This window comes from Lonchura striata, chromosome 6 (assembly GCF_050655825.1).
Source record: "Lonchura striata isolate lonStrDom1 chromosome 6, ASM5065582v1, whole genome shotgun sequence".
Classification (NCBI taxonomy): Eukaryota; Metazoa; Chordata; class Aves; order Passeriformes; family Estrildidae; genus Lonchura; species Lonchura striata.
The window spans coordinates 28,962,922-28,975,201 of record NC_140708.1 but is presented as its reverse complement, the minus strand read 5'-3'; the positions used below and the strand labels follow the sequence as shown (position 1 = coordinate 28,975,201).

The following is a 12,280-nucleotide window of genomic DNA, read 5'->3' as shown; positions in this document are numbered from 1 at the left end:
TACATCATGGCACCCACAGTTTTTTAAAACAAACAACCTGATTTTATGGTGTTTTTGACAGGGTGCCTCCCTCAAGAGCCACTTCAGAAGCTTTTATCTCAATTAACTTTTATGACCCTGACAAGGTCAGGGTGTGCCCAGGCAAAGACCCAGCACCCAGCTCTGGGCACACGTCTCAGGAAAACCTGCTGTCTCCCCAGGACCAGCTCAGCAGATCATGTGCAGCACCTCCCCACCTGAGCTAATTTTCACTGAACAGTTAGGTGCTTGTAAAAATCTCGCCTCATCCTTGCAACATGGAGAGGTCACCAGAAATGTCTGGAGGACACTGGTTAATCACCTGTGCTATCTAAAACAAGAATTATCAATCGTAAAGATATCAGTACAACTCCTTTCAGCATCGTTACATTCACTTTCAATTCATGAGAAATGGGTACAGATTCTGTTCTCCTTCCTCAGCTATTTTGAGACACATCTGAAATACAAATTTCAACAGAAAGACGGAACTGGAGGAACAGTAGCCACAGACAAACCACAAGTAGAGATGTAGTCTATTTTTGTTAAATGTGCCTTTGTAGCACAATTTTTTTAATATAATCCGTATTTTTTTTCACGTGTCACTGTGCTGAACAAAGCAGTGCATCACCTCTGTATATAACACAGCCTGTAGCCTTTCTGAAGAGGAAAATTTGAGTTAATTATCCACATCACCTCATTAGTCTCCATCTTCCAAAAAATATAAAATTGAAGAGAAGCATGCTTGCTGGAGTAGAATCGCTAAAAGGCAGAAGTTTCAAGATTGCTGTGCAGTGTGCTGCCAGCTGCGGGCAAAAGGCCCCAACAGGAATGCCAAGCCCCTGGCACACACATGAAACATATATATTTTTTTATTCTTTCACTGACATTTTTTTTTAATTCATTCAAATAATGCTTCAGAGGGGAAAAGGCACTTACAATCACAAGACAACAGCCAAAGCTTTTTTTTTTTTTTTTTTTTGGTGACCCAGCAGTACACTTATTCTGCATACTGCATGAATAGCATGAGGTTAAATAAGAAATAAGGTCAGGCCACAGGAACTTCAGAACAAAAACAATGAACAAATAAAAAAATCTCTATCATCTTGCTAAGTATCTTTGGGGAGAGTAATTTACTTCCTAGCTATGTCCTTAAACTATAGCGTTTGGACTCGGTAGAAAATATGAGAAGAATCAGGGCTGTAATATGAATATTCACAGTGTAAATGTATATACCTCATGTATCTCTATTCAAAGAAAGGATACGAGATACTCCAAACCCACACGGTGCTTTACCTGTGTCTTCCATATCCATGTTTACTATTGTGACAAGGAAGAGTCTCTGAAAACCCCATTCACACCTCACTGAGCACGCAGCACACATCCTACCCTCAGTTTCACACAGAACATCTCAGAGCAAAACACAGGTTTAATACTAAGGACTGCAGTATTCTCACAGTATTTATTGCACGGGATTTGTGCAGTCAGGGATACATCTCACACTGCACACTGTCCATAGATTCACATTCTGCTTTAACGCTGGGCTCTGCAGGGTACTCCAGTCCCTCTCCAGCTCCTCCCTCGCCCCGCTGCACATCACCCAGCAAACCCAGGGAGAGGGCTTCGCTCCACAGCCTCAGCTTCGTCAATTCACGCCGACATTCATTCCAAACCTTATCGATTCAGCTAAGAAGAAACGGCTGGTGGAAAGGAGAAATAAGGTGACTGCTCTGAGAGCCCGCTCAGCTGCCTGGCAGTAACCTTGGCATCGGGGCTGGCGTTTCCCGTGGGGCTGTCAGACAGCGCACACGGATGCACACGGATGCACACGGACACAGTTACTTCTCCTTCCACCCTGACACCTCACTGCGAGCTCGTCAGGGCTGCCCGGGCAGGTACCTACGCCTTATCCCCGTGTTCAGCCTGACGAGCCCCGTCCCAGCCCGGGCTTCCTCCCGGGCCAGCCCCGCTCCTGCAGCGGGATGCTCCGGGAGGACAGAATCCGCATCCGCGGCATCCCCGGCCGCACCTTTCCCAGCCGCCTCCCGCGGTGCGGGGCGGTCGGTCCTTACCGTAGAGCAGGTTTCTCGTCACCTGCCCCCCCATGTCGGCGCAGCCCCCGCCCGGCTCCGGCTCCGCTGCGCAGTGCCCGGCCCACGCGGGACCCGGCTGCCCCGCGCCGGCAGCCTCCGCCCACACCCGCGCCTCCCGCCGCGGCACCGGCGCTCCGAGCTGTCATCTTTATTTACATAGAAGGAGGAGACTTCGCGGCTTCCTGAAATAGCTGCCGGCGTCTCACCGATAGAGCGTGTCCCCCCTCCCCGCGCACGCAGCGCGGAGCGCGGCAGGCGAAGGCATCCCTGCGCGGGGCTGCAAACCCGGCGGCTCCCGGAGCCCTGGCAGTGCTAAGAACAAAGCGGGAGGCACTGACTCCACGGGGCAAAATAAAGAAAACAAAAATTAAGAACTCATTTATAAAACCAAACGACCCTGGCCATGTGAAACTTTTGCCCCCCCACTGTAAAACCCTGGAATAAATTAGAACGGGGAAAAAGAAAAGTTAAACAAAATTTATTACCAGACATTACCACATCAGTCTTCAAACGGCTTTTGCAGGTTAATTATTAATTATTTGTTTTATTAATATTATTATTTGTTAATATTAATAATTATTAATTATTTAATAAAGAAGTGCTCTAAACGCAGAATGGTTTGCCACAGGCTGAAGTTATAAAAACATTACCCCCCGTAAACTCTTTTGTGCGGGGCTCGCATGCTCAGCCCAGATAAAATGCTTCCTGCGCTCCAGCTCATTACCTCTGCTGACAGATAATGGCCAGCGTTAGAAAAAGCAGGGGGATGCCGAGAGTGGTGCAAGGAGGTGCGCAGGGGACCGCAGCCAGGGACGGTCCCTCGGTTGCTCTCTGCATCCCGATGTTCGTGCAGGAGCTTGCTCCTTCCCTCCCCTCCATCTCCAGCACCGCACGCCCCTGCCCACTCACTCCTCTCCCTGCATCTCTCCTGTCCACTGCTCTATGGATAAATTAACACAGCAGGCACCGAGCTGCAGCCAGCCCCGGCAGATCCCAGCTGGCTCGATGAAAACCAGCTCATGCATCTTTATGCTGCGCCGCAGTCGCTCCTCTCTCTGCAAAGGAGCGGGAGTCAAACTTGTGCAGCCGCGAGAGCAGCCCTGCCTCCCAACTCTTACCATGGTGCTGGGCAAATCCTGCCATCCCACTGCCTCGATTCTGCCACCGGAAAAAAAGGAAAATAAGATTTTCTCTTGCCTGTGTTGTAAGGATTATTTGCTTAGGATGTCTGTGCGCTGAGGTCTCAGCACTTCTGGAAAAAAAAAAAAAAAGAAAAACAGAAAAGAAAAAAAAAAAGGCAGTGCAAAAAAAGCCCAAGCCAAAAAGCACAGTCAGGGTGTTTGCACTAGTGCTGCGCGCCTGAGGAAAGCTGTGTCCAGCATTTTCAACCTGCAAGAGGAGCCTCTCCCGAGCCCTCCATCCAGTCACCACTGCCGGCTCACCCTCTACTCCCACCTGCCCAGCCAAGACGTGCACCCGGACTCCAGAGCCAAGCAGCAGCTCTTCCTCTGCTGAGCAGCACGCAGGCAGCACTCTGCTCATCCCTGCCCAAAGTCACACTCTGCAGAGCTCATGGCAGCTTCTTGGCAGAAGAGGAATCTTACTTTTTTTCCCTTCTATTTTTTTTTCCCCTGCCCAGATGATGCTGCATTTACAGCAGCTGCAGGTGGGGTGAGGACTCACCCCCCAAGCACCCTGGTGTGGGTGCAGGACATCTTTCAGGTCACACCAACCCATCACAGCACCATGCTCTGTTCCCTGGCTGCTGGGGACCCACAGATGCCACAAGGATACTGCTGGTTTCATCTTCTGGGGGGCACCTCATCCTCTCAGGCAAAGGGTCCAGAAATTTACAACATCAAATATTACATTTCATTTGGAGGAATGAAGATTGACTTGGACATTCAATCCCAAGTTTTCTCCCTCAGTTTCTCATTTCAGCTCTGCTTTCCATCCTTACCTTAATCTTGCTACAGCTCTGTGAATAATTGACTTCTTGGTTCACTGCCTCAACCAAGAGATTGCTAGAAAAAAAAATATAATTTCATGTTGGCCCAAAAATGAATGCTTTGTGCGTCTCACTGAACAAAATGTTTCTTTAACTCAAAATGAACCATTTTATTTTCAGAGTTATTTTTACCTCATTTTTTCAAGTTATGGTCATTCAATCCAGCTCTGAAATGATGTCTTTAAAAAAAAATTAAGCCCTTTGTTTCCAGAAGGAAAAGTGTGAATTGCTATCTTGTCTGATTATTTTATTTTTTCCATCTTATTGGCTTTGTTTGTTTGTCTGAAGGGGAGGGTGGAGAGGGCAGACTGCCAGAATGAGTCATCCTGTTTGGCAGAAAATTATAAACAATTTCAATTGATTTTAAAATTTGAGTTTTTTTTCCAAAAGAGTCCAGCATCCCCTCCCAACCCTGAGCTTCCCCCGGTGCTGTGGAGCAGCTCCTGGGGGGACACAGACCCTCAGAGCCATCCCCAGCAATAGAATGGCCTGTCTGCCCTGTTCTGTGGTAATTCCTTAAGGATTATTTGCCATATGTCAAATCTTTCCTTCATAGACACATCACACTGAAACTTACTGCTGATTTGTTCTGGTCACCTCCAAGCCCATTTCAGACCTTTATCTATTCCAAATTACTCCTCGGTCTTTCATTTTTCAGGTTCTCCTCTAGGCAAAGGGAAAACCTACCTATTGCCCTGTTCCTGTTTTACAGTTCTCTCTGTCGATACACTCTCGGTCCCCTTGGGCTGTTTCTTTGCCCTTGTCAATAAGGATAAGGCCTCCCATTTTGGCATCAAGTATAAAAATCAATAGCATCACCATTTGCACACCCTTCTAAATCACTGACAAAGGTATTAGGTTGAACCCAACAAAAACCCAGCCCCTAACTCCATTTCCATTCATGAACTGCATCCAGCAAACTCCAGCCAAGCAGCAATGTTGCTGTCCAAGCCAGGAGAAATCTGCTGCAGGAGTATTTTGAGGCAGTGTCTGATCTTGCTGAATATACTTATTAACCACAAGAGTAGGATGCTGAGGCTACAGAGTCCTTCTGAAAATAGATTCACGGACATCAAGCCATGTATTAGCTAAAATCTTGAACCTTTCCAAGCAGCCTTGAGCAGACAATGGGGCACCTCTCCCAGCCCTCCCAGGATAAAATCCCTAGCCCTAGGTACCAGGCAGGGTGGCCAGGAAGGGTTATGACTATCTGCATTGCTTTCCTGGTGTCCTGGTAAGAAGGCTGGCAGATCAGCAAGGAGGATGCCAAAGAACCATCATGGTCTAGGAAAAGACAGGCCAACGCAACCAAACAGCCCATTTAACCCTGACTGAGGGAAAGCAGAAGAGATACCTGCAGGGAACTACAGCAGGGAGAACCAGCTCTGCAGAGACCTGTCTTGCACAGGAGGAAACACAGAAGAAGATACAAAGAGAGAAGAAGAAAAGGATGAAAATTCCATCTCGGGTAAGATCATAGTTATGCATAGGCCAGGCCAAGAAAATGAAAATCCAGTTCATGAAAGCTTCATGCAGCTAGAAGTCCTTTGGAACTGGATTTGGCTCTATGGACAACTGGAGTTTACACTTTGTTAGCGCAACAAAACAAGAAATAAAACCTCTCTTGATGGGGATCACATCTCCTTTAACGGTGCTGCAGGTAGAGACATCCAGCCAAGAAACAGTCCAAGAAGTTTCCTTGAATATCAGCATGGGTAAAAGGTGAGAACTCTGGAAATCAATCACCAGGTACATGGAATCTTCCCTCAATGACTTTCAGGTTTAAAAGCTGCAATCAGTTTCTCTATTACTACTTACACTTGACTCTATGGTAACAAACAGATTGACTAGAAATTGCCCTTTTTTACTCAATGCAGTAGCTCTCAGCTACTGGAGTTCATCTGGGAAGATGGGATAATTTACAGGAACACATTCTAAGGTCTTTTTTCAGCACGAGTCTCTGCTACTAGGGGGAAGCTTCACCTGTACAAAAAACCAGATTTCCTTCAGGAACCTCTGCCATTGTAACTTCAGAGGAAAAATTATGTTCTCAGTAGAAAGCATCCAAGAAAAAAATGTCTCACCAGCATGCACAAGAAACAGCTAGGAAACCTTGCCTTCTATGAATTCTTTTCAAATTAATTTATTGCCATTAACAGAGGTGACTTAGACAAAAGGTGTGTCTCCACCTTCAATCCTTTATCTGCAATACAAAGACACAGATCCTGCTGTAGCAAGCAATATGCTGATTAGTTGACGTTTATGCAGCCATTTGGGAATATAGCAAGTTATGTCATTATTAAACATTATTATAAAAGTGCAGCTCTGGATGAAAGCCAAATCTCATAGTGTAAGTCAAAGGAAATTCAAAATTATTGAATTTTGAAATTCTTACGTTCATTCAATTCTTGAATTCTGAAATTCTTACAATCAAAATTACGACTCATACCTACAAACTACAGCACTGCAACTGCTAACCCAGGTGGCTCAATTACCCCAATACAATTCCCTGCAGGCACAGCAGAAAGGGGAATTTAAGGACAGGAAAAAAATCTTTAGGCTGACTAACCACCTCCCATTTGCACTTAGCTTAAATGAGACATCAGCTGTGTTTGCTTTAGTGACGGGAGCTGCAGCAGCACAGTGGTAAAGGCTGTCTCTGGCAGGGCAATAAAGACATCAGGGAGGTGTTGCAATGGATGTCCAGGTTGTGGACTGATTCGGTGAAGGAGAGCCAAAGCCTCATGCCTCTGCTCAAGGGCTGTCACCCCTGTTTATGTAAAACCAAAGCTGCCACAGGACTTCAAGTCTTAACTCTGACGCTGCCAGCACTCGGTGTTTTATCAGAACCTCCCTGCTTAACTGTCTGCAGGAGGGGAAAAGAGAGAGCAGTGTTGGAGAGGGACAAAAAGCTGAGCAAAAAGAAGGATTTCTATGTAAAGGAACTGAACTGACCTCAGGCCAAATTGCACAACATTTTTCCATCAACATGTACATGCTCACAAGCCCCCACTGGATGGGGGGTTTACCTTTAAAGCGAGTGACTCAGTGCATGAAGGTGTCAGGAAAGAAATCATTGCACCAAAAGCCAAGAGTTCTCCCTCTTCCTTTAATACTTTTGGGATAATATATTGAGAAAACACTGTGGGAAACTAAGAAGGAAGCAAGGACTAAACAGCACAGAATTCAATGTAAGATGAGCTTGGCAATAAAACATTGCACTGAGCTAACCAGGAGCTTTTAAATGATACAGGAAAACTGTGTCTGTCTGGGGCAAGGTCCCCTGCAATCTGCCAGAAGCCCATTCCTGAGGGCAAGTATCATGCTGTGCATGACACCAACCAGGCCTTCAAATGCCTCCAGCTCTGACCTTCATTTCCATGCTAAATTAATAGCTTTGCCTCTCACTGCCATTTCACATTACCTCTTCAAGCACAAGAGTCAAAAGAATCTTAGACTTAACCAAATAAAATGGAAAATGAATATAAAAACATGACAACAGAAGAAACAATGTAATTTTAAAAACCAGAGAAATGCTGATTTATAACACTCACCTGAATTAAGTTATGTTTTCAGAACTAGAGAGAAAATTAAAGTTTATATCTTAAAGCAAATATTTTCTTTAATCTCATGAGAATATCTTTATTTCTACTTCAGCTGGAGGTATAGCACAATTACAACATGGCAGGACTGAGAATTGAGAAATGTGTTATTTCAAGCCCAGTTCTGTGGCTATTAAATATTTGGAAACTTTGAAAAGTATCACATGATAAGGCATTATGGCAGACTTTAGCAACCCAAGTTTAATGTCTTTCAACACAAAGTTACAGGGAATATTGGTATAATATATATACTTCTATATTACATAAGTAGCTCATTCACACTTTACCACAGGCAACATCCAAATTCTGCACTGAAAAACTAAACTACCAGCTAGAATCAACAGCATTTTTATGGCATTTTTGCTTTAACATGTAACTGCAGAGCAAACACTACATTCACTTTCACAATATTCCTGTAGGAAGAGGTGGTGCTTCTATGACTAAGCTAAAGAAGCACATTTTGAGTTTTTTCAAAAGTTTCAATAAGGATCTTTTCAAGCAACAGGTTAATTCATTCTAACAATCTTCATTCACTGCCCTCTAGAAAGGGCACAGGCTGGTCTCCGTGAAACCAAAGAGGTAAATAAGGTAATCAGAAAGCACCGGCACCAAGGTCAGATAGACAACTTCCACTCCACACGTGACAGCTTTTGAGAGCCTGACTTTGTAATCTAAATAATGTTCCCTCATCAAAAGAAATGCAGTTGCTAAAGACTTTTCTTAGCAGATACAATGATAAGAGTGAATAACCTCTCTGTTTCCTGTGCCACCCTTTCTGAGAAAAGCCTCTCACTTACATGCAGGGATGTTTGTAACCAAGCAAAGGCACTGTATGTTTGTGATGTAAATATTAGCCCAGCACAGAAACACCTTTTTATTACCCTGCTGAAAGTCCTCCAGAGAGGACAGTGAAGGGCAGCAGGATCCAAAAGAAACCTTTTGGGCTGGCAAGATGGGCAGGGAGGCTCACACCACATGTCCATGAGAATGTCCCCCACTGCATGTGCCCATAGAAAGTTTTAGCCTGGGCTTTTAAAGGCTTCTGGGGTCACAGAAGACACTCGGTGATCCTCATTCAGGAATAGCTTCTCATGCACCACTTTTCACCCCAAAACTTCCCTGTCTCCTGTGACAGGGCCATCTCAGAGGAAATGTGATTTACTTTCAGAACTTCCCTGTACAGAGCTGCTTTCACAAGCTCTTTTACATTGGTCTCCAGGGAACCAAAGGAGCTGGAGGTCAAATACTTCAAGGACAAAATGCATGGCAAGGGTGAATTTTTCAGCCCTGGTGAAAGGAATCTTGCTAGTATAAATACCAAACAAATCATGTTATGACTGTTACAGGTGTTGTCCCTTTCCACTCCCTCTGTTCATCTTTTACTCACCATTCTCTGGTCTTCTACTTCTCCCTCACCACATACTCATGTTTTGTACCTCCCCATCCTAGACTCTTTGTGGCCTTTAACATTTTACCAGAAATGTACCCTTCCTCCCTTGTTATGTCCTGTAACTCCTTTCTTCTATTATTCAAACTAAAAGACATTTTGACTCTAACTGAATCTCACAGAAGTATCAGGAAAGGTCACAAGCCAGACGCAGTAGACTGGGGGCAGCTATTATTGGAATGAGAAAAGAGTTTTGGCTCTTCAGCTGAGGAAAACAGGACTTAATCAGTCCTGTCTTTAATCAGACAAAAAAAACCCACAGCTTTACCTTTACCAAACGCCACTTGTTTTATAACTACTTTATCAAAGCACAAAGCAGATGAACATAAAGTGCAAATATTGTACTGAGTAGAGCAATGGTCATGTTTCCATCCAGTCCTTTCTCCATCCCACATCTCCATTTCCAGGAGAAGGGATCAGGGCGGGACGTGAGACTCATATTACCAAACACAGAAAAATGTCCATATCCCCAGGATCTAAACCATGCTAATGTATTCACCACTGCAGCATCTAGACTGAGTGTCTCTGACCTACCACAGCCTCTTGTGATCCGCGGCAAACTTCCGCAAACCAAAACAACTCCAACTGCTCCTGCCATTGTGCCTCTTCCTCCCATACACCATGCCTCCAATCCAAAGGTCTTTTTCACTTCTCCTTCCTCCCTCCCCCAATTCTTTGTCTCTGCAACCTCTTCTGTGCCGCCCACACACTTGGAGAGTGGAGAGCAGACCAATCTGGCAAGCTCAAGTAACAACAAAAAAAGGAAAGAAAAGGGGGAAAAAAGTAGTTTTCTGGCCTAGAAAACTCCTCTGTGTTTTTATTTGGAGGGAGCAAGCAAATCTCTTTTCCTTTCACCATGAACCAAAGGGAATGGCAACGGATCCCAAGGCCTCGCATTCTCACAAATCAGCCCTCACAAAAATAAGGGGCTGGTATTTCTTCTGGACACACAGGCACCTTTGAATAGGAACATCAAGCTTCTTTTCAACCTCCTTCCAGCCCCAAGCACCAGTTAAAAATATCAGTTTTTACAAGGTGGGGTTAGATTAGCCAGTTTTCTTGTTAGTTTTTCTTAAAAAGCGCTGAGGACAAGCTTTGCTGCCTGCCTGGAGGCTCCTTAACCAGCCAGGCATTTGTTGGCACTTCAGGGGCTGCTGGGCTGGCTGGGCATGTGCCCACACACACAGCACAAGAAGGTTTGGAAAGATGCAGCACCCCCTCAGTGCCCACATGGCACTGGCAGCATTTACCCATCAAGGTCCCAATCCTGCAATCTCACCAGCACATACAAAAAATCCACTCTGGCATAAAGCATCAAATGACATTAATGGCACACAGCACAGTGATACAGTCCAGGCATGTGGAAATAATCACAGGCCCAGAACCCAGGATGACTGATTTTTTTCCCATTCAACATATGTTTTACTTAGATGTCTGCTTCTTCCCACCCTTCCTTCTCTTGGTCTCCCAAACTATTATTTGGTTTTGCAGGAACAGAGAAAAATATCTTAAAACAGAAACATTAAATCACACCTATCTAAGAAAAAAGAAATGCTTAACTTAGATATAAACAAGATATTTTATTAAATACACACATTCCTAATAATAGGCAGCATTTGACCCCAGCACAACTGGTTTCTTGAGCAGATAAAATACATCTGAATTCTGTTCAGCATGAGGGGCTAAAAATAATGTTTGTGATTAGAATCAAAGTTGAGTTTCAATGATTAATAAACACTGCTTATTAGGACCAAAGTGTATGTTCCACAGAATGACTCAAAAATTCTAAGCTATTCTGTGCAGCTATTTGCTTGTTCAAGGTGACCTGTGAGCCATACCCCAGGCTAGTAAAAATCAGCAGTTACATCATTTACAACACCAATCCAAACAGAGTGTCTCTCCCTCCCTATCAGGTCATCTTAACTCAGCTGTTCTTATGTCCTGGAGACATTTTAGCTGCACAAAAGCATTTTCACTTTTGCAGCTTCGTGCCAACTATGATGACTCCTGTCACTTCAGTCTTATGTAGCCACATGGACAAAATGTCCATCTTCAGTGGCTTTATCAGCACAGTTCAGCCACAGTCATCATCATGCTGACAGTCTCAAACCAGGCTTTCCCCCAGTATCCACCTACACTGCTCTATTGAAAGCAAATACTCACCTGAGCCTCTAAAGCAGATCCGCCACCACACTCTTCACCAGATTTTCTAAACTGGACATTTTCACTAATCTCTTCTTGTGTAGCTTGAGGGGCCAGTACTAGCACCACTTCTTGTGGCAGCAGCATGTCCTTGTCCACAGGAGACACTTGCATATCCCAGGGGAATCCCTACTTGACTCTTACCCAGCTTTTACCTCCAAAGAGAAAACACAGACAACTGATGCTCAGTGCTCCCCAACTTCAAGCAGATCTTTATCAAATTGCACTCTGACATAACTTCTAACTCACACACAATGAATTGAGTCCACGGACTTTCCCAAGACTTCATTCAAGGTCTGACTGTCGTCTCACCCGCACTTCAGAGACTATTTTCCCTTCAAGCTTCAGTGAGAGGACAGAAGAGAATGTTTTTCATTAATGCAGATTAGTTAAAAAGTATAAATCTTTTTCTCTCCATCTAGATTAAGATATGAACATTAGACATGGGCATGACAAGATAAATATCTCTGCATATTCCATGTTAGCAGCACAGGTCTGTACACTACATGTGGATGAGGCTATTTCAGATGATGCTCTTTTTAACAGTTTCAAGTGTATTGAAGATCCATGTCTCAGGAGTTTGTGATCTTCCCAGACATTAGTTTTTGCTTCAAGACAAACCCTAAACCTGCTGCCAAGACAGAGGTTTATTTAAGAGAATATGTACAAGACCCATACCACAGTGCCCCTGAGCAACTCCCCTTTGAACGGGCTGCCCCTGGGGAGTGCAGGGAGCCACCTGAGCCTGGGTGCTCAAACACCAAGCTTGCCTGCTGGCCCTCATGGATATTGTCCATGCTCACCTAAAGCTCAGTAACTACTTTTTTACTCACAGCCTACACTACATTGCTGACACCATTTATCCATCTGCTTCTTTACAAGTCTGCAAAACACTTAACAGGCTCAAAACCCA

General features: G+C 44.6%; 1 protein-coding gene across 5 annotated transcripts in view; it reads right to left on the bottom strand.

The window, feature by feature from the left end:
- NEURL1 (neuralized E3 ubiquitin protein ligase 1) overlaps positions 1-12,280 on the bottom strand; it is a 145,136-nt gene that overhangs the window by 81,799 nt on the left and 51,057 nt on the right. Inside the window, exon 1 of one of the 5 annotated variants that reach the window (XM_077784679.2) lies at positions 3,227-3,360. The exons of 3 other annotated variants lie outside the window; for them this stretch is intronic. In XM_077784679.2, coding sequence (XP_077640805.2) covers positions 3,227-3,251 — 25 coding nt within the window. In that variant the 5' untranslated portion in view covers positions 3,252-3,360. Of the gene's footprint in view, positions 1-2,087; positions 2,245-3,226; positions 3,361-12,280 lie in introns of those variants that run through there. One more of the 5 variants, XM_021536312.4, reaches the window with a different exon arrangement.